This window comes from Oncorhynchus clarkii, chromosome 3 (assembly GCF_045791955.1).
Source record: "Oncorhynchus clarkii lewisi isolate Uvic-CL-2024 chromosome 3, UVic_Ocla_1.0, whole genome shotgun sequence".
In the NCBI taxonomy this organism is placed as follows: Eukaryota; Metazoa; Chordata; class Actinopteri; order Salmoniformes; family Salmonidae; genus Oncorhynchus; species Oncorhynchus clarkii.
In genome coordinates, this window is record NC_092149.1 from 17,673,968 (window position 1) to 17,701,553 (window position 27,586).

The window sequence follows — 27,586 nt, forward strand, 5'->3', positions numbered from 1 at the left end:
CCAATTTAGTCTATTTGTTTCTGAAATCCCAGACCTAGGGCAACATTGTTAGTGTGGGAGTCAACCTGTCTGCCTATGGAGAATCAGGACAGTAAATAAAAGGGTATGCTCCATCTTCTTTACAACAGGTGCTTTAGCCTTACAATAACTATCTTCTTGCTATTACAATGATCACAATTCGTCCTTGATTAATAAGATTAGAGTCCAGAACTGGCATAGTGACAAAAAATTGCTGATACAAAACTGATACTTTTGGCGAAAATTTATATTTATTTAAGATTACACACCAATCAACAGCCTCTATTTGTTTTTGCATATCATCGAGGGGCCTTTGTTTGATTGGTCAGGTACCGTGACGTTTTAACTGCCGAAAAGCAAAGCTTGTCTATTATGTTGACAAGATAGTCAAGTGACCGCTCAAGCAATGGAAATACATGTCCTCCCTCAATGAAGGAAGACAGGCGGGACCATTCTAGCCAATCAGGGGGCAGATAAACTTGGGCACAACAGGCAGTACTAAGTCGTTTTTCTCCTTGCTGCCGCAATGCCACGTGCAACCACTTATATCCGTACATTTGTAACAACCTAAACATTACGAAACTTATATTTGATTAAAAAAAGCCTCACGCAATTCGACACTCATAGACCTCCATACAACAAAACATTTATCTCGCGGATAGATTTTAATGAGAGTAAAGCCTCTCGCTTCGCTTCTTCCTCTGTAAGGAAACGCATAATTCTTCCGGAGTATCGAAACTTTATTTTCTATTCGTGAGTATTTTTTACGAGAAACAAACTTGTTCCTCTCATGGTTAATATCTTTACAATCAGTATTTGGTGGGTGATATTTAGTCGTCAAGAGTAGTAAAGTCGCTTACATTATCTATAATCGAGCTAATCTTGCTAGCTAACGTTAGCTAACGTTAGCCAGGCGAAGAGAGTCCATTTCTGACCCAGAAAGATATGCAACCTAGCTAACTTAACTAACCTCCCAATTATATGGTAAAAATGTATGATGTTTTCAAATGCTCTCCTCTGCATGTTAAACCTATGATTTGCGACGGTACAGAAACTCGGTGCTACTGTCTTTGATAGTAGTATGTCCAGGTGACCGTTGTTGTCAAGGTGTCCTAACACCAATAGAACCTAGCGGTCAAACTGGGAAATGGTTCAAATCGTTTTTCCACCATACATTTTTCCCATAGGGAATTGAAGAAACACTTAAAATAAGGGCTGTGTTTCGTGGAAGCTTACCCTGGCATGACATTTTGATAACCATGTAAATCTATTTTGGACAAGGTGACCTTTATCAATATATTCAGCTCTATTTACTATCAGATCCAAAAATGGCTAATTAGAGTCCAAGTAGATATGCAAGACTGCACATTTAATTTTGGAGGGGGTAAATATAGGTGAATATATTGGTAAAAGTCACCTTGTCCAAGAGAGATTCACATGGTTATCAAAATGTCACGCCAGGGTTAACCTACACGAAACAAAGCCTATATATGAAATTTCTAAAATCCCCAATGGGGAAAAATGTATGGTGGAAAAATAATTGGAACCATTTCCTTGTTTGACTGCTAGGTTTTATGGGTATTATGACTCGTACTGTGATGATAATGTTGTGCAATTAAGGTATGTTGAAAACAAAACCATAAGTCTGTTTACTAAGGCAGAATTGTGTTTCCACCAGCCTAGTATTTTGTTTACTCTGTAGTATCTACAGTTGAAGTCAGAAGTTTACATACACCTTGTAAGCCAAATACATTTAAACTCAGTTTTTCACAATTCCTGACATTTAATCCTAGTAAAAATTCCCTGTCATAGGTCAGTTATGATCACCACTTTCTTTTAAGAATGTGAAATGTCAGAATAATAGTAGAGCAAATTATGTCTTTCAGCTTTCATTTCTTTCATCACATTCCCAGTGGGGCAGAAGTTTAAATATACTCAGTTAGTATTTGGTAGCATTGCCTTTACATTGTTTAACTTTGGTCAAACTGTTCGGGTAGCCTTCCACAAGCTTCCCACAGTCAGGTTTGTTGGTCTCCTTGCTTGCACACACTTTTTCAGTTCTGCCCACAGATTTTCTATAGGATTGAGGTCAGGGCTTTGTGATGGCCACTCCAATACCTTGACTTTGTTGTCCTTAAGCCATTTTGCCACAACTTTGGAAGTATGCTTGGGGTCATTGTCCATTTGGAAGACCCATTTGCGACCAAGCTTTAACTTGATGTCTTGAGATGCTGCTTCAATATATCCACACAATTTTCCTCCGTCATGATTTCATCTCTTTTGTGAAGTGCACTAGTTCCTACTGCACAAAGCACCCCCATTATTGCCAAACAGTTCTATTTTTGTTACATCAGACCAGAGGACATTTTTCCAAAAAGTACAATCTTTGTCCCCATGTGCAGTTGCAATCCGTAGTCTGGCTTTTTTTATGGCGGTTTTGGAGTATTGGCTCCTTCCTTGCTGAGCGGCCTTTCAGGTTAGGTCGATATTGGACTCATTTTACTGTGGATATAGATACTTTTGTACCTGTTTCCTCCAGCATCTTCAAATCAAAGTTTATTTGTCATGTGCACCGAATACAACAGGTGTTAGACCTTACAGTGAAATGCTTACTTACAGGCTCTAACCAATAGTGCAAAAAAGGTATTAGGTGAACAATAGGTAAGTAAAGAAATAAAACAACAGTAAAAAGACAGGCTATATACAGTAGCGAGGCTACATACAGACACTGGTTAGTCAGGCTGATTGAGGTAGTATATACATATAGATATGGTTAAAGTGACTATGCATATATGATGAACAGAGGGTAGCAGTAGCGTAAAAGAGGGGTGGGTGGCAGGACACAATGCAGATAGCCCAGTTAGCCAATGTGCGGGAGCACTGGTTGGTCAGCCCAATTGAGGTAGTATGTACATGAATGTATAGTTAAAGTGACTATGCATATATGATAAACAGAGAGTAGCAGCAGCGTAAAATAGGGGTTGGGGTTCACACAATGCAAGTAGTCCGGGTAGCCATTTGATTAACTGTTCAGGAGTCTTATGGCTTGGGGGTAAAAACGTTTGAGAATTCCTTTTGTCCTAGACTTGGTACTCCAGTACCACTTGCCATGTAGTAGTAGAGAGAACAGACTGGGGTGTCTGGGGTCTTTGACAATTTCTAGGGCCTTCCTCTGACACCCCCTGGTGTAGAGGTCCTAGATGGCAGGCAGCTTAGCCCCAGTGATGTACTGGGCCGTACGCACTACCCTCTGTAGTGCCTTGCTGTCAGAGACCGAGCAATTGGCGTACCAGGCAGTGAATCAACCATGCTCTCGATGTTGCAGCTGTAGAACCTTTTGAGGATCTCAGGACCCATGCCAAATATTTTTAGTTTCCTGAGGGGGAATAGACATTGTCGTGCCCCCTTCACGACTGTCTTGGTGTGTTTGGACCATTCTAGTTTGTTGTTGATGTGGACACCAAGGAACTTGAAGCTCTCAACCTGCTCCACTACAGCCCCATCAATGAGAATGGCGGCGTGCTCGGTCCTCCTCTTCCTGTAGTGCACAATCATCTCCTTAGTCTTGGTTACGTTGAGGGATAGGTTGTTATTCTGGCACCACCCGGCCAGGTCTCTGACCTCCTCCCTATAGGCTGTCTCGTCATTGTCTTTGATCAGGCCTACTTCTGTTGTGTCATCTGCAAACTTAATGATGGTGTTGGAGTCATGCCTGGCCACGCAGTCGTGGGTGAACAGGGAGTACAGGAGGGGACTGAGCACGCACCCCTGGGGAGCTCCAGTTTTGAGGATCAGCATGGCAGATGTGTTGCTACCTACCCTCACCACCTGGGGGTGGCCCGTCAGGAAGTCCAGGATCCAGGTGCAGAGGGAGGTGTTTAGTCCCAGGATCCTTAGTTTAGTGATGAGCTTTGAGGGTACTATGGTGTTGAATGCTGAGCTGTAGTCTGTGCATTCTGTGTGCACAGCTGTGCATTCTCACATAAGTGTTCCTTTTGTCCTGGTGGGAAAGGGCAGTGTGGAGTGCAATAGAGAGCATCATCTGTGGATCTGTTTGGGCGGTATGCAAATTGGAGTGGGTCTAGGGTTTCTGGGATAATGGTGTTGATGTGCGCCATTACCAACCTTTCAAAGCACTCCATTGCTACGGATGTGAGTGCTACGGGTTTGTAGTCATTTAGGCAGGTTGCCTTTGTGTTCTTGGGCACAGGGACTATGGTGGTCTGCTTGAAACATGTTGGTATTACAGACTCAATCAGGGACATGTTGAAAATGTCAGTGAAGACACCTGCCAGTTGGCCAGCACATGCACGGAGCACACGTCCTGGTAATCCGTCTGGCGCCGCAGCCTTGTGTTTCAACCTGTTTAAAGGTCTTACTCACGTCGGCTACGGAGAGCGTGGTCACACAGTCGTCAGGAACAGCTGATGCTCTCATGCATGCCTCAGTGTTGCTTGCCTTGAAACAAGCATAGAAGTGATTTAGCTCGTCTGGTAGGCTCGTGTCACTGGGCAGCTCGCGTCTGTACTTCCCTTTTGTAGTATGTAATAGTTTGCAAGCCCTGCCACACAAGATGAGCGTCAGAGCCGGTGTAGTTTGATTCAATCTTAGCCCTGTATTGATGCTTTGCCTGTTTGATGGTTCGTCGCAGGGCATAGTAGGATTTCTTGTAAGCTTCCAGGTTAGAGTCCCACACCTTGAAAGCAGCAGCTCTACCCTTTAGCTCAGTGTGAATGTTGCCTGTTATCCATGGCTTCTGGTTGGGGTATGTACAGTGAGGGGGGGGGAGTATTTGATCCCCTGCTGATTTTGTACGTTTGCCCACTGACAAAGAAATGATCAGTCAATAATTGTAATGGTAGGTTTATTTGAACAGTGAGAGACAGAATAACAACAAAAAATCCAGAAAAACGCATGTCAAAAATGTTATAAATTGATTTGCATTTTAATGAGGGAATTAAGTATTTGACCCCCTCTCAATCAGAAAGATTTTTATACAGGGAACGAGCTGAGATTAGGAGCACACTATCTTAAAGGGAGTTCTCCTAATCTCAGTTTGTTACCTGTATAAAAGACACCTGTCCACAGAAGCAATCAATCAATCAGATTCCAAACTCTCCACCATGGCCAAGACCAAAGTGCTCTCCAATGATGTCAGGGACAAGATTGTATACCTACACAAGGCTGGAATGGGCTACAAGACCATCGCCAAGCAGCTTGGTGAGAAGGTGACAACAGTTGGTGCGATTGTTCGCAAATGGAAGAAACACAAAAGAACTGTCAATCTCCCTCGGCCTGGGGCTCCATATGCAAGATCTCACCTCGTGGAGTTGCAATGGTCATGAGAACGGTAAGGAATCAGCCCAGAACTACACGGGAGGATCTTGTCAATGATCTCAAGGCAGCTGGGACCATAGTCACCAAGAAAACAATTGGTAACACACTACGCCGTGAAGGACTGAAATCCTGCAAAGCCCCCAAGGTCACCCTGCTCAAGAAAGCACATATACATGCCCGTCTGAAGTTTGCCAATGAACATCTGAATGATTCAGAAGACAACTGGGTGAAAGTGTTGTGGTCAGATGAGACCAAAATGGAGCTCTTTGGCCTCAACTATCTGTGTTTGGAGGAGGTGGAATGCTGCCTATGACCCCAAGAACACCATCCCCACCGTCAAACATGGAGGTGGAAACATTATGATTTGGGGGTGTTTTTCTGCTAAAGGAACAGGACAACTTCACCGCATCAAAGGGATGATGGACGGGGCCATGTACCGTCAAATCTTGGGTGAGAACCTCCTTCCCTCAGCCAGAGCATTGAAAATTGGTCGTGGATGGGAATTCCAGCATGACAATGACCCAAAACACACGGCCAAGGCAACAAAGGAGTGGCTCAAGAAGAAGCACATTAAGGTCCTGGAGTGGCCTAGCCAGTCTCCAGACCTTAATCCCATAGAAAATCTGTGGAGGAAGCTGAAGGTTCGAGTTGCCAAACGTCAGCCTCGAAACCTTAATGACTTGGAGAAGATCCCTCCTGAGATGTGTGCAAACCTGGTGGCCAACTACAAGAAACGTCTGACTTCTGCGAATGCCAACAAGGGTTTTGCCTCCAAGTACTAAGTCATGTTCTGCAGAGGGGTCAAATACAGTGGGGCAAAAAAGTATTTAGTCAGCCACCAATTGTGCAAGTTCTCCCACTTAAAAAGATGAGAGGCCTGTAATTTTCATCATAGGTACACTTCAACTATGACAGACAAAATGAGAAAAAAAATCACATTGTAGGATTTTTAATGAATTTATTTGCAAATTATGGTGGAAAATAAGTATTTGGTCATCTACAAACAAGCAAGATTTCTGGCTCTCACAGACCTGTAACTTCTTTAAGAGGCTCCTCTGTTCTCCACTCATTACCTGTATTAATGGCACATTGTTGCCGGTGATGTCTGGTGAGGACCTGCCTTACAACTGGCCTACAAGCCCTCAGTCCAGCCTCTGTCCGCAATAGCCTGAGAATCTGAGCACTGATGGAGGGATTGTGTGTTCCTGGTGTAACTCGGGCAGTTGTTGTTGCTATCCTGTATCTGTCCCCCAGGTGTGATGTTCGGATGTACGAATCCTGTGCAGGTGTTGTTATACGTGGTCTGCCACTGCGAGGACGTTCAGCTATCCGTCCTGTCTCCCTGTTGCGCTGTCTTAGGCGTCTCACAGTACGGACATGGCAATTTATTGTCCTGGCAACATCTGCAGTCCTCATGCCTCCTTGCAGCATGCCTAAGGCACGTTTACGCAGATGAGCAGGGACCCTGGGCATCTTTTTTTTGGTGTTTATCAGAGTCAGTAGAAAGGCCTCTTTAGTGTCCTAAGTTTCATAACTGTGACCTTAATTGCCTACCGTCTGTAAGCTGTTAGTGTCTTAACGATCGTTCCACTGGTGCATGTTCATTAATTGTTTATGGTTAATTGAAAAAGCATGGGAATCAGTGTTTGAACTATTATCTTTGAAAGACAGGGTCCTGAAAAAGGGATGTTTATTTTTTTTGCTGAGTTTATAATGCTTTCTATTCAGGACAAAAAGTATATTTCTTTGTCATATTTTTTGCAGTATTACTTAAGTATTACTTGCAAACAGGGTGCATGTTTTGGAATATTTTTAATCTGTACAGGCTTCATTCCTTTCACTCTGTCATTTAGGTTAGTATTGTGGAGTAACTACAATGTTGTTGATCCATCCATTAAACTCAGTAGCTGTTTTAAAGTCATTGGCCTCATGGTGAAATTCCTGAGCAGCTTCCTTCCTCTCTGGCAACTGAGTTTGAAAGGACTCCTGAATCTTTGTATTGATACACCTTCCAAAGCCTAATTAATAACTTCACCATGCTCAAAGGGATATTCCTTTGAGCAATTTACACCTACCAATTGGTGCACTTCTTTGCGAGGCATTGGAAAACCTTGCTGGTCGTTGTGGTTGAATTTGTGCTTGAAATTCATTACTCGATTGAGGGACCTTACAGGCAACTGTATGTGTGGGGTACAGAGATGGAGTAGTTATTCAAAAATCATGTTAACTACTATTATTGAACATGGAATGAGTCCATGCAACTTATTATGTGATTTGTTAAGCATATTTTTACTCTTAAACTTATTTAGGCTTGCAATAACAAAGGGGTTGAATATTTATTGACTCAAGACATTTCAGCTTTTTTTTATTAATAATTTAAATCTACAAAACAAAATCCACTTTGACATTATGGGGTAGTGTGTGTAGATTGACACAATCTCAATTGAATCAATAAAAATGTAGTCTGTAACACAACAAAATGTGGCATAGGTAAAGGAGTGTGAGTACTTTCTGAATGCACTGTGTATGACTGCATTACACAAAAATAGTCATTTGACTAAGGTGTCTTCTGTAGTGGGTAGTTTTTGTTAAGAGCAGTGACGCTCGGCCTGAACATTTTTGACACGCATCACTTGCGGTACGGTTTTGGAAGCATAAGGACCTTATCTTTCATATTGGTGAGAAATATTTTTTTTTAAACAGGTTAAATTGATACACACCTTTTTATAGGGTTAGGGTTCCCCACACGGACTTATTTCCATGTTACAGCACTTGTTTACGAAAGACAGTCGACTACCTGTGCTAATTAGCTTACAGTAAGTGTATATTTTGCATTTGTGAAATTATTTTGATGTGAGATGAAAGTAGAGGGATTTATGTTTCTAGAACCGTACTGCAATTTAAGAATCAATTCACATTTATGAGTATTTGACAGTTTTAAATTCCAGAGCCAATTCACCCTTGAAACAACATGTAAGGTCCATCGACTAAAGAGTAACATTGCTAGCTATTTATTCACCCATGGATTAGCTATGTAAAAATGCATGTTGTAACCAAATGCTCTCCTTAGAATGTACCAGCCTGTTTGTTTTACTTTGTGGTGTTGGATAAGATGATTGTCATGCTGATTCCTAACCTGGTGTCTCTGCAAGGGTGATGTTTATTCAAATCAAGTCTTTTTTTCCACAGAATGCAAATGAAGAGGAAGGTGTAGACAATAACCAATCGACAAGATTAAGATCAAACCTGGGAAAAAGCAACGCAATAAAACCAAGATGACTAGAAGTCATCGTGACCACATCAAAACGGATTGTGAAACACAGTCAGATGATGTTGACTCCAGTAGAGAAGATTCAGACATTGGCCAAGCCCACTCTCTCAGCAGTAATGGGTTTACTTTCAACATCATCCAAATCAAAGAGGAGGAAACAGACTTTGACGTGCATGAAACAAGTGAGGAACATAACGGAATCAGATCAAATTGCCACTTGGATTCTAGAGCACTCCACCAGGATTCTGGAACCATCAAAACCAAGACTGAAACAGATTCTGTTTACATTAGCCAGGGAACGACAGAAATTAAGACTGAGCATGATTCTGAAATCAGAGTGGTTAAGACAGAAACTACAGTGTACGCCCCCTCACATAGCTGCCCCCACTGCAGTTGCATGTTCCACACACCACAGCAGCTACTTGTCCACACCTGCCAGGTTGCGAATTCTGACAACATAGTCGATTTTTTGTTGAAGACCCCGTTTCATTCTTTGGAGTCCACAGAAAAGGTGCGAATTAAAACAGAGGGTCGACCTTTGCCTGAAATCAAGTACATAAGGAAGGATGACAAAGTGAGGAGGGCGTTCAATACCAACTGGTATAAAAAGTATCAATGGCTAACAGGTAGTCTTTCATCAAGCCGCTTGTATTGCTGGCCTTGTCTGCTCTTTGGAACGTTTGAGCCTTGGGCTAAAGGGGGGTTCAGTGACCTAAAGAACATTGACCGTTCAGCTAAACGGCATGACGAAAGCCGGGAGCATCTCAACTCCTACGCGAAACTCAAGCTTTTGGGACAGCCGAGTCATTGTGCCAATCACTCACTCAATGAAGGCCTGCGTATTCAAGCTGCGCAACACAACGAAAAGGTCAGAAGAAACAGGGATGTTCTCAAACGCCTCATTGATAGCATTGCATTCTTAGGCATGCAAGAGTTGGCTTTTAGGGGGCACGATGAGACGGAAAGTTCCGCTAACAAAGGCAACTTCAGGGAATTGGCAGAGGTAATCGCGCGGTATGATGCTTTACTTGCTCAGCATATGGAATCTTCAACTGTGTTCACTGGAATGTCAAGAACTATTCAGAATGACTTGATAACTGCTATCGCATCATCAATTAGAAGTGAGATTAAAAGCGAGGTTGACGCTGCTCCATTTTTCTCCTGGCAAATGGATGAAACTACAGACCATTCGCAGTTGTCTGTCATTGTCAGGTATGTGGATGATCGGGGGTGTGTCCAGGAGCGTTTCTTGGGCTACTTTGACGTGTCAGCTGGGCGAGATGCACAGTCTGTGTTTGATCTAGTGAATTCGGAGATGTCAGAGTTTAACTTTGTGGAGAAACTAGTCGCTCAAACATATGATGGCGCTGCTGTAATGGCTTCTGATTTAAATGGTCTGCAAGCAAAAGTAAGAGCTGTAGCTCCGAGCGCCACCTTTGTGCATTGCTATGCACATCCCCTCAACTCCGTATTAAGCCAGAGCGTGAAGTCTATGCCCAAGACCAAGGTTTTCTTTGCCACACTGGGTGGCTTCGCAACTTTTTTTTGTAAGTCCACCAATAGAGTGCTGCTAGAAAAGGCCACTTGTGCAAGTTTGCCAAAAAACGCACCAACACATTGGAATTTCACATCCAGAGTCGTTAACACAGTGGCAAAAAACTTTGAGCATCTGTTGGACACATTCACAGATATCACAGAGCATCCTAACATGGATGATGACACGATTTTCGATGCAAATGGGTTCAAGACACAGCTGGAAGATTTTCATTTTATTTTTTTACTTCTCACTTTTGAATATATATTTGCTTGCACAGATGTGGTTTTTGACAGTGTGCAACAGAATGCCATGGATGTAGAATTTTGTAAGAGGAGGATTGAGAATCTTTTACTCAAGATAGAGGAGCACAAATCTGAAGAAGAATTTAGTGCTATATATCAGAAGGCTTCGAACATGACAGATGATCCAGAGTTGATGCACAGAAGGAAGCGAAGGCAGGGCACTCAGGATGTACTGCAGACGTACAAATCACTGTACGATTCAATCCATGACAACATCAAGACACAAATATCACAGAGGTTCCAAAGCCTGGACAGCAGGAGATACATGGAGTTGTTAGATGATGAGAAATTTGAGTCATTCCGGAGTGAATTCCCTGCAAATGCAATGGAAAGCCTGTCCCAGAGCTATGGATGTTTTTTTAACATGGAAAAACTGAAAAATGAACTGCAAGTGTTCTACTGTGGTGAGGAGCTTCAAGGGAACAGTCGTAAACTGTGTGACAGAATCTTGCATTTCAAGGGATGTGGATTGAATGAAGTGATGCCTGAGGTGTACCGGCTCATGTGCCTAGTTGCAACTATAGGGGCAACGTCAGCGGGCGTGGAGAGCAGATTCTCTCGTCTGAAGAGGCTGAAAAGCTACACAAAGAACACCATGGGACAAGAGCGACTCAGGAACCTGGCAATCCTATCCATAGAAAGGAGAATTCTTAAATCATTGCAGAAGAATCCTCACTGGTATGAGAGGGTAATTGACCAGTTTGCCAATCAGACTATGAGAAGAATGGACTTTATATTCAAGGTAACATTAATTTAAACATTTTTTAAAATTGTGTTCTTTTTTTATTGCATTTTTTTATTGCATGTAATAGATTGTATATTTCTGTAAATAGTTTATTTTTCTTTTTTCGGCCCAACTGTGTTTTGAATTGGTTTGTTTCCAACAGTGATTGAGACCGGATGGTGGAAACTCCCTGAACTACTGAGAGGGAGTAAAAAGTCCCATGATGCCAGTAATGTATTAAAAGCAGCATGTAGCTCCTGTTTGTAAGCATGTGCACATGTCCACATCCTCTCATTCTTCCTCTGGAGACCTCAACCCTTCTCATGCACTGCAGTCAGCGTTGACTAAAGCTGTCAGTGTCATCGAAAGATGTCAAACAAACTGACCGCTGCTGCTGCTACTAAAGAACATTCAAACTATTTTGCTGAATGCCTGTTTTCCTTTTCTAGTTTATATGCCTTTTGGACCCTGCACCCAAATACTTATTTGAACTGTTGAGTTGAGCATGTCAATTCTTGTTTTTGTGTTGTATTTTATAGTTATTATGGATCCCCATTAGCTACTCTTCCTGGAGTCCAGCAAAATTAAGGCAGTTATAACATTTTTGTAGTTGATTAACAAGGGAAAAGTGATGCACAGATGGTTGTATATGCCTGACTTACTGCCAGGGGATGACAAAAGTGACAATGATTGCTGTGAATAAAGTATGTGAAAGAGGACACGTTTGGTAATTGCACATTAGACATGACTTTAAAATCAATTATACAGTAATCACTTAAACAGCCTGTCATAACTGATTTGTGTCAATCCATATGCCATCAATGGCCTGCACTGGTTTTGATATTGCACCATGTCTCAGTTGCTAATAATCATACACATTAATTCTATTGAAGATGATTGGGCCAAGCATGAAGGCCACATTGTCATTCCCACATCTTGACAGTGATGGTCTCTACCAATTAGATTAGGGTTCCTATGCTATTTTCTCCAGTCCAGCCATTACAATGAGCCCGTCCTCCAATAGCTCCTCCCACCAGCCTCCGCTGTAGTTTAGATATTGGTTACAATAACCGTCATCTTGCTAATTCAATGGACACATTTAATCTTTGACAACACTATTACAGTAAGTACTGCTTTGATAAAGCTGTAAAATGAGAAGGGTGCAACGAGACGGCCTACAGGGAGGAGGTGAGGGCCCTCGGAGTGTGGTGTCAGGAAAATAACCTCACACTCAACGTCAACAAAACTAAGGAGATGATTGTGGACTTCAGGAAACAGCAGAGGGAACACCCCCCTATCCACATCGATGGAACAGTAGTGGAGAGGGTAGCAAGTTTTAAGTTCCTCGGCATACACATCACAGACAAACTGAATTGGTCCACTCACACAGACAGCATCGTGAAGAAGGCGCAGCAGCGCCTCTTCAACCTCAGGAGGCTGAAGAAATTCGGCTTGTCACCAAAAGCACTCACAAACTTCTACAGATGCACAATCGAGAGCATCCTGGCGGGCTGTATCACCGCCTGGTATGGCAACTGCACCGCCCTCAACCGTAAGGCTCTCCAGAGGGTAGTGAGGTCTGCACAACGCATCACCGGGGGCAAACTACCTGCCCTCCAGGACACCTACACCACCCGATGTCACAGGAAGGCCATAAAGATCATCAAGGACATCAACAACCCGAGCCACTGCCTGTTCACCCCGCTATCATCCAGAAGGCGAGGTCAGTACAGGTGCATCAAAGCTGGGACCGAGAGACTGAAAAACAGCTTCTATCTCAAGGCCATCAGACTGTTAAACAGCCACCACTAACACTGAGTGGCTGCTGCCAACACACTGACACTGACTCAACTCCAGCCACTTTAATAATGGGAATTGATGGGAAATGATGTAAATATATCACTAGCCACTTTAAACAATGCTACCTTATATAATGTTACTTACCCTACATTATTCATCTCATATGCATACGTATATACTGTACTCTATATCATCGACTGTATCCTTATGTAATACATGTATCACTAGCCACTTTAAACTATGCCACTTTGTTTACATACTCATCTCATTTGTACATACTGTACTCGATACCATCTACTGTATCTTGCCTATGCTGCTCTGTACCATCACTCATTCATATATCCTTATGTACATATTCTTTATCCCCTTACACTGTGTACAAGACAGTAGTTTTGGAATTGTTAGTTAGATTACTTGTTATTACTGCATTGTCGGAACTAGAAGCACAAGCATTTCGCTACACTCGCATTAACATCTGCTAACCATGTGTATGTGACAAATAAAATTTGATTTGATTTGATACCAAAAGATACACCAAAAGTATGTGGTCACCCCTTCAAATTAGTGGATTTGACTATTTCAGCCACACCCGTTGCTGACAGGTGTATAAATATCAAGAACACATCCATGCAATCTCCATAGACAAACATTGGTAGTACAATGGCCCGAACTGAAGAGCTCAGTGACTTTCAACGTGGCACCATCATAGAATGTCACCTTTCCAACAAGTCAGTTCGTCAAATTTCTGTCCTGCTAGAGTTGCCCCAGTCAACTAAGTGCTGTTATTGTGAAGTGGAAACGTCTAGGAGCAACCACAAAGTGGTAGGCCACACAAGCTCACAGAACGGGACTGCTGAGTGCTGAAGCACGTAGTGCGTAAAAATCGCCTATCCTCTGTTGCAGCACTCATTACCGAGTTACAAACTGCCTCTGGAAGCAACCTCGGCACAATAACTGTCGGGAGCTTCATGAAATGGGTTTCCATGGCCTAACAGCCTGGAGTGGTGTAAAACTCGCCGCCATTGGACTCTGAAGCAGTGGATATGCGTTCACTGGAGTGATGAATCACGCTGGCAGTCCAATCAACGAATCTGGTTTTGGCGGATGCCAAGAGAACGCTACCTGCCCGAATGCATAGTGCTAACTTTAAGGTTTGTTGGAGGAGGAATAATGACCTAGGGCTGTTTTTCATTGTTTGTGCTAGGCCCTCTAGTTCCATTGAAGGGAAAGCTTAATGCTACTGCATACAATGACATTCTAGACGATTGTGTGCTTCCAACTTCGTGGCAACAGTTTGGGGAAGGCCCTTTCTTTTTTTAGCATGACAATGCCGTGCACAAAGTGTGGTCCAAACAGAAATTATTTGTCGAGATCGGCGTGGAAGAACTTGACTTGCCTGCACAGAGTCCTGACCTCAACCCCATTGAAGACCTTTGGGATGAATTGGAACGCCAACTGCGAGCCAGGCCTAATCGCCCAACATCAGTGCCGACTTCACTAATGCTCTTGTGGCTGAATGGAAGCAAGTCCCAGCAGCAATGTTTCAACATCTAGTGAGTGGGAAGACACCAGAAGAGTGGGAAAGCATTCCACTAGATGTTGCTCTTATAGCAGCAAAAGGGGAACCAACTCCATATTAATGCCCATGATTTTGTAATGAGATGTTTGACGAGCAGATGTCCACATACTTTTGGTCATGTAGTGTACTTTTAACTGTTTCATTTCTGTGCTGATAACATAGAGATAGAAGACTCATCTTTGTATATGTGCTATTACAGCAAATGTTTTTTTATAACTAACCCAAGATCGACCAGAGCCTGTCGTTTCCAATGGGAGCAAATTCATCATAGTGGGCAGAACAAGCAAGGAGGTGGGCAGAGCTAAGCGCGAGCTAGTGAGATCCTATTGGCACGTTCTAGCATTTATTTGCATATTTCCATTAGGGAACGCCTACCTTGTGAAGTGTGCGTGTGTAATAACTCAATTTGCCCTTGCACTCCTAAACAACACAATTTTTGTAAAACTTTGGCAAAGGGTCAAGTCTACAAAATGCAGTCCACTGTTACGGATTCTAGTTTTGGAAACAGAAAACTGTATGGAGATAAAATGTTTCATTGATTAGAACATTTGCAGAATGTTGGACAATATCCATCTCGCTCCATCTTCTCCTACTGCTGGCCACTGGTCTTCATCTCTTCACCATATTTTGTAGTGCGTAGAAACGCCAACCGGATGCTTCACGTTTACATCCAGTAAAATATCTGGCTCATTGCTCTATCTGTGATTATAGTGTCTGTGACAGCATGGGCAGGGACATTGCGGTAATCTCCATTTTGAGGTGGTCAATTTTCTTCTTCACAATTGGCTGATCCCTCCTGATGGCCTGGTTGGACATGACTGCAACAGAGTCTCCAGGAGTGATCAGCCAATGAAGTTGTAAATGCCACCCAGTTGGCTACATTAAAATGGTGGAATCCCTCAATTGTGCTGGCCATGCTAATTCAGCCTGTTGGCCACTAGAGGCCTCTATCGTTCTCTATGGCAGATACTTTTTGGCGAGAATGAATCAGTCGCTTCATCTTTGCACATGACCCAGGGACCTTTGCCTGATTGGTCAGGTTTCGTGACATTAACAATCCAGGAAATGCAGCGTCTTTTCGGTCAAAGATGGTGGATAAATAAAGATGTCCCACTCAGGCCGTTGATCATTGAAATAAAATGTTCAGTTCCGGTCTGCTTAACGTGGTGGCTTTCCAATGCATTAGCAGTTTGGTCTGGTCTGCTTGGTTCATTGACTGTAGATGAACCAGAACAATTAGGGAGTGGGATGTCTCGCTTCCTCTTCCGTCTCTGTTTCAGATGACAACAATCAGAAATAAGGTAGCTAGCAAAGCTATTTTCAAAACTTTGCTAGCTTGCTTTTTTTTTTTTGTCCGTGAGCATTTATACGAGAAACACAACTTTTTCCTCTCGTGGTTGTCTTCATAATCAAGATAGCTACATTTGGTGGGTGACAATCTTACAAAGTAGCAAGGTAACGTTAGCTTAAAGACACGCTAGGCTATCTTGCTACAACTATGCAATTGTATAAAGGTTACCAACGACGGCGTAAAAATATAGCTAGCTCGGTTGTAACCAAAAGTTACACTGCATGCTAGCAGGATGTCCATTTGACCGTGGTAATGATGATAATGCGGTGTAATGAAGGGCTATGAAGTAGTAGGCTATTGAGTGTTACTAAACCAGACTTCAGCATAGCTAATGCAGAATTTGGGTTTCTTACTTTTTACATGTTGGCTGGGTTATTATGATACCTGGTAGCTCTCTGTAAGGGTGATGTTCAATCAAACCTGGTCTTTTCTCCACAGAATGTAAGGTAATGGGAAGGTGTTGACCTTAGCAGGGACACACTAGTCAACAAGATGAAGAACAAATCTGCGAAAAAACAACACAAAATCAGGTCTAAACACCATCGAGACCCCATCAAAACGGAGTGTGAAACACAGTCAGATGATGTTAACTGCAAAAGAGAAGAACCAGACATTAGCCAAGCTCCCTCTCCCAACACTAAAGGGGTAACTTCCAACTCCATCCAAATTAAAGAGGAACCAGCAGACTTTGAAGTACAGAGTCATTGCTTCGATTCTAGAGCACTCCACACGGATTCTGGAACCGTCATAACCAAGACTGAAACAGATTCCGTTAACATTAGCCAAGGAACAGTAGAGGTAAAAGCGGAGTATGATTCTGATACTGAAATACATAAGGTGGTGGTTAAGAGAGAAACTCAAGTGTGTTTCATGAAGGAGGAGAATGTGGGTGAAGAAGACACAGATGAGGACACCGAAGACAGGAGGGATACAGACAGCAACAGAGGTATGCATACACACCCATCTTTAAAAATCTATGTAATCTTTAAATTTGCTTGAATATTTGATATTGACTGACTAGGCTAAATGGCTATTTGATATCGACTTTGAATTTAAGATTCATCATGAAAATATAGGACTACTCTCGTTTACTTTTGAAATTATATTCTTTCTTATTTTAGTTTTCATGTCCCTCTTCTGTAAATCAAATCACATTTTATTCGTCACATACACAGTTTACAGCAGGTATAAAAGGTGCAGTGAAATGCTTATGCGCTAGCGCCCTCAACTATGCAGTGCATCAGTCAATAGCAATAATAACAATAAAAAGAGTCAGGTCAAAGATACTCTTATTATAACCATCTAGTATTCTCCCTTTGTCTTTTTCAACCCTTGCTTCTACCACTCTCCCTCAGTCTCTTCTCCTCAGTTCTTTCCTTGCACATACTGCACCATCTCCTTCACCGACCATTCCTTCCTGGAGAAGCACATCAAGTGGAACCACCAGAAGGAGTATCTGGCCATGTTGAGAAACAGTTTTTCAAAGAGCAGTGGAACAGAGACGGTCCCAACACACAGCTGCCTTCACTGTAGCCTCATGTTCCAAACCCCACGACTGCTTAGCATCCACACCCTTCAGATCCACCCTTCAGCCACTCCCCGGAAACCTGCCCGTCCCCACAGGGTTTCGGTGAAACTCTACACCTGCCCACAGTGTGCCCGCAGATTCAGGTACCTGGGCAGTCTGCAAAACCACTGTGAGCTTTCACACAAAATGGCTGTTGTCAGCACCAATGGACACCTCAGTTGTGCCGATTGTGGGAAGAGCTTCAAGAATTGTTGGGGACTGGGACCTCACCAGTGTCACGAACCAGAGGGCACTGAACCTCAGGACATTAAGCCTGTGGTTTGTCTGGATGTCGGCTTCCATTGCTCAGAGTGTGGCAAGATCCTCTGTAGTCCTCAGAGCCTGAACATTCACATGCGCATTCACACCGGAGAGAAGCCTTATGCCTGCAAGGAGTGTGGCAAAAGATTTTCTGAGAGCGGCAGTTTACGCAAACACCTGCTGATACACTCTGGAGTCAAGGCATTCAAATGCCAGGAATGCGGGAAGGATTTTGCCCGTATGAAGGGTCTCAGGAGTCACATGACCACTCATTCTGGCAAAAAGCAGTACTCCTGCTCCCACTGTGACCGGCAGTTTGGATACAAGTCTAGTCTGACCATTCACCTACGCTCTCACACAGGGGAGAAACCCTTTCACTGCACAGAGTGTGGTAAAGACTTCTCTATCAAGAGAAACCTGAGGCTTCACCTAAAGATCCACAACAATGAGAAAGGCCACCAGTGTGGGGAGTGTGGCCTGAAGGTGATAGACATTGGGGCGTTGAAGACACACATGCGCTCACACACCGGCGAGAGGCCTTACCACTGCACAGTGTGCAGCAAGCAGTTCATTCGACTGGAACATCTGAAGAACCACCAGCGCACTCACACAGGTGAGAGACCATACGTCTGTTCGGAGTGCAGCAAGAGCTTTGCTCAGTCTGGAGATCTCACAAAACACATACGCACCCACACTGGAGAGAAGCCGTATGAATGTTCTGTCTGCCACGGCTGTTATACCTCTTCAGGGGATCTGGGCAAACACATGAGGATCCACAATGGCTCACGGCCCTTTCCCTGCCAGCAGTGTGACAAGAGTTTCCGCTTGGTCGGCCACCTTAAAACTCACATGAGGACCCACACCGGTGAGAGACCGTACTCCTGCCCCCGCTGCCTCCGGACCTTCGCTCGCACCCACCACCTCTCTGTTCACCTGGCTCAGTGTCGCTGATTGATGATAATGATTTGCCTGGTTGTGTTGCGCCTTTCTCAAACTCATTGCATTATGCTTTATGGGGGTAACTCACCCTTTCCACTACTCCCAATGTGTAGCCCTTACCTGGGGGATCAGCCATATTTCACCAAAACACTGAGGTGGTGGGGGAGGGGGGTATTTGGCTGACTATTACAGCGGACAAACAAGCTGTAGGAAGCATCAATTCGAAGGTCTAAGAGCTCCAGACATTGACACTCCACTAGATACAGCTAGATGTTGGGCAGAGTTTTTAGTTGGCATGCAGTTTCAGATTTGTTTTCTGGACATTTAAGGGATAGTTTACTACAAAACACAAATGTATATACTTTCCCAATTACCATGGCGTTAGGTGTAGATGATTCATCAAAACGTCAAGATGTGATTATAGCGCAATAAAGTAAGGTAGACGTCTATCATGTCAGTTACTATTTTGAGTGAATTATCTCTGTTTTGTACTATATCTAAAAGTCTTGACACTATTTTACTGAATGTATGATGACAATGTCTTTCTTATGAAGGTGAGCAGATTGGGTCTCTGCAGTACATACAAGAAACAAGTACTCTTTATACAGCCTGTGTACTGAACCTATAACCTACTTTAACTGATATTGTTGTCTTGGTGTGTGTGATAAATAGTAGTGTTATCTTGGTGTCTGATAAATAGTGTTATAACTGATTAATTACATTGTATTTATTCTAAATGATTAGGCAACTGTTATTATAAGAATGTGTCAATGACTTGATATCTACTAAGTCATTACATTGACTAATAAATATGAACAACGTTAAGGCTGTTTAACCAAACCTTGCACAATGCAATAAATTATTTCAAAAAATGGTATTTTGATATATTATTTTATTAGGTAGATGTGTTTTGTTTTGAAGCTTACCATTTCTGTACAATGTAAGCCTAATAGATGCTAGGAATTAATATAGCACGTACAGTGCCTTCATAAAGTATTCATACCCCTTGACTTATTCCACATGTTGTGTTAAGGCCTGAATTCAACATTGATTTAAAAATATATATATATAATAATCTCACTCATGTACACACAGTACCCCATAGTGACAACGTGAAATAGGATTTTAGAACTTTTTGCAAATGTATTGAAAATTAAATACAGGAATATCTCATTTACATAAGTATTCACACCCCTAAGTCAGTACACACCCCTGAGTCAGTACACGCCCCTGAGTCAGTACACACCCCTGAGTCAGTACACACCCCTGAGTCAGTACACACCCCTGAGTCAGTACACGCCCCTGAGTCAGTATTGCAACTGTGAGTCTTTCTGGGTAAGTCTCTAAGAGCTTTCCACACCTGTGATTGTGCAACATTTGCCTCAGCTCTGTCAAATTGTTTGTTGGTCATCGCTAGACAACCATAGATTTAAGTGAAAGATCTGTATATAATGATGAGATGTCTCAGCCCGGAGTAGTTTCCCAAAGGCGGGAAGGTAGCCCACGGGAAGGTAGCTTAAGCCCATAGAAATGCATTGGCTTATTTTGGACAGATTTTTGTGAGAGTGAACCCTCTCGCTTTGCCTCTTCCTTTCTGCTGATATACACTAATATTGAGTTGCACCCCCTTTTGCCCTCAGAACAGCCTCAATTCGTCAGGGCATGGACTCTACAAGGTGTCGAAAGCGTTCCACAGGGATGCTGGCCCATGTTGATTCCAATGCTTCCCACAGTTGTAGGCTTGATGTCCTTTGGGTGGTGGACCATTATTGATACATACAGGAAACTGTTGTGTGAGAAAATCCCAGCAGCGTTGTAGTTGTTGACACAAATCGGTGCGTCTGGCACCTACTACCATATCCCGTTCAAAGGCACTAAGCTATTTGCTGCTGTGCATTCTTGAAATCACTTGCATCGTTTGAACTTGTGTTAAATCCACTCCTCAGGTCATTGAGGACCACAAACACTTTTGTCCCTAATAGTATCCTAAAGTAAGCCAGAAAGTCATCACCTGGGAACCTTACTCACACATTCATTTACAGCCTGAATATGCATCACTTGGACTAGGGTCCCAAACAAGCTTGTCTGTGTCAATTCAAAGGGAATTGCTCTATTATTTTTACGTCTGTGATTACGAGGACGTAGCTGTAACTACCACTCGGGCACAGATAACAAAGATGTATTTAGAGCTAAATAATATTGAGTGTACCTTTGTTTAAAGCTGGAATCAATATGTTTTAAACCGTGTCCATTTTTCATTTAGCCGCGTCATGTCTGTGCAGAGGAGGAGCCGGGAGATAAATGGGCTGGATCTTCTAATTCCCCTGTTGCCGTTATCATAATTGTTGAACAACCACGTTTTTTAAAGATCGGGCGTTAGGGGAGGCAGGCCACACAAAGAAAGTTAATAGATTTAGAAAATTGAGATGGATTGTGCAGCAGACATATTTAGAATGTTCCATTGGTTTGGCAGGAAGATGGACAAATATGATCAGGGGTTGTGGTGGGGGAATAAAACAGAGTACACACACAGGGCAGCAGCAGAGAATGCATCCTGCCTCACAGATAAAGGTGTTAGTGTGAAGATATGTTGAGTGAGTGTGTGTCTCTGTTATGGTTAGTACTGTAATGGCCGGATGTGTCATAGTTTGAAGTCCAGAACTGCCGTAATGCAGATGAGTTCACCCGTGAATTGTCACTGAAGGGTCCTAATTGACAAGCAGTTCCTTTCTCGGGGCAGCAGGGGGAAACCGCTAGCTGTCGATGGATGCTTCAGCCAGAGAATACAGGAGGAAATCTTTCTGTCTCTGAGTTGGGGGCAGGCAGGAGGAAGAGCTTGAGTGCTGTTAAATGGCACAAGCTAGAGACGGCAGTTAACAGACTTAGCACATTGTTTCAGATAAGCACAGAATGTCCGAATCAGAAGGTCTCTATTCCATTTGATAATGTATTATTTTATCTATAATGTTGATCAGTGTTACATGTATTCTTGTATCTATCATGTTGATCAGTGTTACATGTATTCTTGTATCTATACTGTTGATCAGTGTTACATGTATTCTTGTATCTATCATGTTGATCAGTGTTACATGTATTCTTGTATCTATAATGTTGATCAGTGTTACATGTATTATTGTATCTATAATGTTGATCAGTGTTACATGTATTCTTGTATCTATCATGTTGATCAGTGTTACATGTATTCTTGTATCTATCATGTTGATCAGTGTTACATGTATTCTTGTATCTATCATGTTGATCAGTGTTACATGTATTCTTGTATCTATAATGTTGAGCAGTGTTACATGTATTCTTGTATCTATAATGTTGAGCAGTGTTACATGTATTCTTGTATCTATAATGTTGAGCAGTGTTACATGTATTCTTGTATCTATAATGTTGATCAGTGTTACATGTATTCTTGTATCTATAATGTTGATCAGTGTTACATGTATTCTTGTATCTATCATGTTGATCAGTGTTACATGTATTCTTGTATCTATAATGTTGATCAGTGTTACATGCCACAAGTGGAATACACCCCTTTTATTTTGCACTGTGTTTTTTTCCGTCTAAAACTGCTCTTAGAACCTGTAGAGAGAGACAACACAGCCAACGCTTTTGTGTTTCCTATTTTGGAACCAGTCATTGTGTCCAATGACAAACATCTCTCTCCTACATTCTGTCTTATTTTCTATAATATTCACATAATTATGGCATGATGCATCTCTTCCCTCCCTTCAATAATGTATTTTTCTCTCTATGGCTCTTATTTTCCATCCATTATCTTTCCCCAGCCTCAGATACATTGTATTTATGGTGCTCCAGTATACTCTGTGAATGTCTGACTCTGCAATGACATTATATTTCATCAGTACAATATAGATGGTACTATTGCGGATACTACTGCAAATCATCAACAAATCGAAACATGAAACCAAACATTTATTTAGCCTTCGACATCCCAAAGACAAATGGCAAAAGCATTTTCAATCTGTCCCCCTGACAGACAGTTGGTAGTCTTTTAGGTTGCAGTCTGAAAATTGAATTACCTCATATTGGATCCTATAAAAGTCCAGTTGGGGGGATTTTCTTTCTGTGATGTAATTTGAGATATCCAATTTTCCTCGTATTTACTGTCTATATTTTTGTCAATTTGGCAGAGGAACACATTGTACGCGTTGGTGCTTCGATGTCACTGGTGTCGTCGTGGTACTGTGGTTTTGCTCTCGTCGGCCCTGGAGGTCAGTGTGTGGGAAGAGAGGGTGGCTCTATGGGGGCTTTGGAGCCGCTCTCGGCCTGCCCCTTTGGGCTCCACCAGGTCCGCATCCACTCCTCTCATTCATGAAGGGGTCAAAATACGGGTCAAAACATCCCGTTAGACTCTGGAGAGACGCGCTGGTGTGTAGGCGTAGATGAAACTGGGTATTTTGGGGGGGCTTTGGTATAGGCTGCAGCTGGTAATAGTTATTTCGCTTCACTCTCTCACAAGTCCAAAGACGCCTAAAACTATTGGTTTACACAAAAGAAGAAGGAAAAAAACAACTCAATTGTTTGGTAAAGAGTGCTATGAGGAGGCTGGTGAACAACGTGGGTATGTAAGTGGGGTCGCGACCCAAAGTGGACCACTGATATGTTAATGGACGATCGCGACATGTCAGAGTGAAATATATATATATAGCCTATATATTTTTACATTTATTAGGAACTCCCTCTGGGCTCTCAACTTACGGTTGAGAGTTAGAATAGTACACAAGGTGCAATTTTGAAATTTGGTTGTGCCTCAGCAGTTTTCGTCTTGTTATGTCAATCACTGACAGTCACTCAATTAGTCATGTCATCGAACAATTTTTACATGGTCAATTAATCTAGCCAGTTTACCTAAAGTTGAAGTAATCAAGGCTGAATATCATCTGGGCATGGAGGGCACACAGACCCACAATGCTGTTTACTTTCTGCATCTACGTCATATCTCTGAGTCTACCTTTAAAACTGAAAAGATTTCACTCCATCCCATGGCAAAATGAGTAGAATTGCTGAAAATTGTTATAAAATTGCAAAAAAGGGGGCATGTTTTTATGAGCTTGGGCCCTTGGAAAACACTGAATTTCTCATTTAGGTCCCAGAACATTCCCATTAAGTTCAAGTTATGGTTTTATTTAATGTTAGGATGATAACAAAATGTTTTTTGTTTTTTTTAATTACCCAAAACATTATTATGGGAACTTTTAAAGAACAGATGAAATGTATTCTGGGAACATTCTGGTAACATCAGGTGAATGTTTTTTGCACCATAAAATAATCAAACACACAACTGGTAGAATCAACCACACAACTGGTAGAATCAAACACACAACTGGTAGAATCAAACACACAACTGGTAGAATCAAACACACAACTGGTAGAATCAAACACACAACTGGTAGAATCAACCACACAACTGGTAGAATCAACCACACAACTGGTAGAATCAACCACACAACTGGTAGAATCAACCACACAACTGGTAGAATCAACCACACAACTGGACAGTTTTTGTATTTTGAGAACATATATTTTGTGATATCCCCATAATGTTCTCACCAGACTGTTTCTATAGACCTAATGAAACATTCTGTGAACCTTTTAAAGAACAGATTAAATGTGTTCTAGGAATATTTTTGCAACATCAGGTGAATGTTTTATACAAACATTCTATAGTCATCAGCACGACTGGACAGTTTTTATGTTATAAGAACATTTGCCACATTTGCCAGAACGAATGTTCTGGGAACTTTCACAGAAACAGTTTTGGTTTGCTGGGCAGGCTGAAAAAGTATAACAACCTCTGTCCTAGACAATTTCTGCCAATGATTTGTTTCACACAGTCTGGCATGTAGGCCTATAGATAGGGCCTGTGTTTTGAAGATCTGACCTAGAAAAACTCAGGGCCTTAGTTATATAGCCTATATGGTTCCAGAGGTTTTCCTAGTCAGGACATGTAGTGTATGTAGTGAGGACTTCCAGGGCTATCGCTAACAGGAACTGCTAACCACTTTCTCTTTGCTTGATTATGGGCTTGTCCAGCTGTACCATCCAGCTAGCATCTGTCGCGGCGGCTGCTGTCGTGGCTCTCTGACCGTGGCCTCCCTCCTCCTCCATCCCGATGTAACCTTTTGCTCCCTCTGTCTGTGTAGGGAGGGATAGAGATGTGGATGGTGAGAGAGACTGACAGTGTGCGCTCCCCTGCTCAGTAAATATGAACTGCACCCAGCAGACAGACTCATTCATCACAGGGGAAAGGGAGAGAGGGAGGAGGGGGACAGAGAGGGGCAGAATGGAGGGTAGAGGAAAGGAGCAAGTAGGAGTGGCAACAGAGAACTGACCACCGTATAGCCAAAGAAGAAGGGAGAAAGAGGGAGGGTGGAAGTTGGAGGAGGCAGATGGGAGAGGATGAGAGGATTGAGGGATAAATAGAGGATAGTGGATGTATTTGGGGCAGCATGGGAAACAGGAAGACTGATGAAATATAGAGGGACAGAGAACGTATTCTATATTGTTTGAGCTCTGACAAGTGTAATTCCTGACAATGTGTAGATCCTGATGTCATTCTAACTCTGAAGACAGACCGGCTTCGGATCTCAATTTTAGAGACTTGTTGAACCTCAGACCTTGGCCTTCAATCACTTCATTTCTTAAAGGGAAGTGTCTTGTAAGGGATTTCCACATCAACCAAACAAAACATATATTTACTGCGTTGTGGTTATTTTCCTTCCATGCTTTTTACACTATTAACCCTAGTTTGGATGCCATTAGCATTATGTTGAGGCCTTTCCTATTGAATTACAGTGGGGAGAACAAGTATTTGATACACTGCCGATTTTGCAGGTTTTCAAAAATCCAGAAAATCCCATTGTATGATTTTTAAGTAATTAATTAGCATTTTATTGCATGACATAAGTATTTGATACATCAGAAAAGCAGAACTTAATATTTGGTACAGAAACCTTTGTTTGCAATTACAGAGATCATACGTTTCCTGTAGTTCTTGACCAGGTTTGCACACACTGCAGCAGGGATTTTGGCCCACTCCTCCATACAGACCTTCTCCAGATCCTTCAGGTTTCGGGGCTGTCACTGGGCAATACGGACTTTCAGCTCCCTCCAAAGATTTTCTATTGGGTTCAGGTCTGGAGACTGGCTAGGCCACTCCAGCACCTTGAGGTGCTTCTTACGGAGCCACTCCTTAGTTGCCCTGGCTGTGTGTTTCGGGTCGTTGTCATGCTGGAAGACCCAGCCACGACCGATCTTCAATTCTCTTACTGAGGGAAGGAGGTTGTTGGCCAAGATCTCGCGATACATGGCCCCATCCATCCTCCCCTTAATATGGTGCAGTCGTCCTGTCCCCTTTGCAGAAAAGCATCCCCAAATAATGATGTTTCCACCTCCATGCTTCACGGTTGGGATGGTGTTCTTGGGGTTCTTCTTCCTCCAAACACGGCGAGTGGAGTTTAGACCAAAAAGCTCTATTTTTGTCTCATCAGACCACATGACCTTCTCCCATTCCTCCTCTGGATCATCCAGATGGTCATTGGCAAACTTCAGACGGGCCTGGACATGCGCTGGCTTGAGCAGGGGGACCTTGCGTGCGCTGCAGGATTTTAATTCATGACGGCGTAGTGTGTTACTAATGGTTTTCTTTGAGACTGTGGTCCCAGCTCTCTTCAGGTCATTGACCAGGTCCTGCCATGTAGTTCTGGGCTGATCCCTTACCTTCCTCATGATCATTGATGCCCCACGAGGTGAGATCTTGCATGGAGCCCCAGACCGGGGGTGATTGACCGTCATCTTGAACTTCTTCCATTTTCTAATAATTGCATCAACAGTTGTTGCCTTCTCACCAAGCTGCTTGCCTATTGTCCTGTAGCCCATCCCAGCCTTGTGCAGGTCTACAATTTTATCCCCGATGTCCTTACACACCTCTCTGGTCCTGGCCATTGTGGAGAGGTTGGAGTCTGTTTGATTGAGTGTGTGGACAGGTGTCTTTTATACAAGTAACGAGTTCAAACAGGTGCAGTTAATACAGGTAATGAGTGGAGAACAGGAGGGCTTCTTAAAGAAAAACTAACAGGTCTGTGAGAGCCGGAATTCTTACTGGTTGGTAGGTGATCAAATACTTATGTCATGCAATAAAATGAAAATTAATTACTTAAAAATCATACAATGTGATAAACTGGATTTTTGTTTTAGATTCCGTCTCTCACAGTTGAAGTTTTTTTTTTTATTTATTTTTTATTTCACCTTTATTTAACCAGGTAGGCTAGTTGAGAACAAGTTCTCATTTGCAACTGCGACCTGGCCAAGATAAGGCATAGCAGTGTGAACAGACAACACAGAGTTACACATGGAGTAAACAATTAACAAGTCAATAACACAGTAGAAAAAAGGGGAGTCTATATATACATTGTGTGCAAAAGGCATGAGAAGGTAGGCAAATAATTACAATTATGCAGATTAACACTGGAGTGATAAATGATCAGATGGTTATGTACAGGTAGAGATATTGGTGTGCAAAAGAGCAGAAAAATAAATAAATAAAAACAGTATGGGGATGAGGTAGGTGAAAATGGGTGGGCTATTTACCAATAGACTATGTACAGCTGCAGCGATCGGTTAGCTGCTCAGATAGCAGATGTTTGAAGTTGGTGAGGGAGATAAAAGTCTCCAACTTCAGCGATTTTTGCAATTCGTTCCAGTCACAGGCAGCAGAGAACTGGAACGAAAGGCGGCCAAATGAGGTGTTGGCTTTAGGGATGATCAGTGAGATACACCTGCTGGAGCGCGTGCTACGGATGGGTGTTGCCATCGTAACCAGTGAACTGAGATAAGGCGGAGCTTTACCTAGCATGGACTTGTAGATG

The 27,586-nt window shown here is 42.6% G+C and overlaps 1 protein-coding gene and 1 long non-coding RNA gene across 4 annotated transcripts; both read left to right on the plus strand.

The window, feature by feature from the left end:
• Positions 1 to 482: 482 nt before the first annotated feature.
• On the plus strand, positions 483 to 11,906 carry LOC139389809 (uncharacterized). Its single transcript, XR_011629428.1, has 3 exons — positions 483 to 771; positions 8,545 to 11,207; positions 11,353 to 11,906. It is a non-coding gene; the product is annotated as an uncharacterized lncRNA (long non-coding RNA).
• A 3,786-nt stretch (positions 11,907 to 15,692) lies between these two features.
• LOC139389816 (zinc finger protein 436-like) lies at positions 15,693 to 19,563 on the plus strand. 3 transcript variants are annotated; one of them, XM_071136798.1, is made up of 3 exons: positions 15,693 to 15,995; positions 16,358 to 16,865; positions 17,275 to 19,563. In XM_071136798.1, the coding sequence occupies exons 2-3, from the start codon at positions 16,412 to 16,414 to the stop codon at positions 18,696 to 18,698; spliced, it is 1,878 nt and encodes a 625-aa protein (XP_070992899.1). In that variant the 5' UTR covers positions 15,693 to 15,995; positions 16,358 to 16,411; the 3' UTR covers positions 18,699 to 19,563. The 3 variants fall into 3 exon arrangements, with proteins under 3 accessions (XP_070992899.1, XP_070992891.1, XP_070992884.1); XM_071136790.1 differs by having other exon boundaries at positions 15,838 to 15,869; positions 17,275 to 19,526; XM_071136783.1 differs by having other exon boundaries at positions 15,844 to 16,023; positions 17,275 to 19,526.
• The last annotated feature ends 8,023 nt before the right edge of the window (positions 19,564 to 27,586 follow it).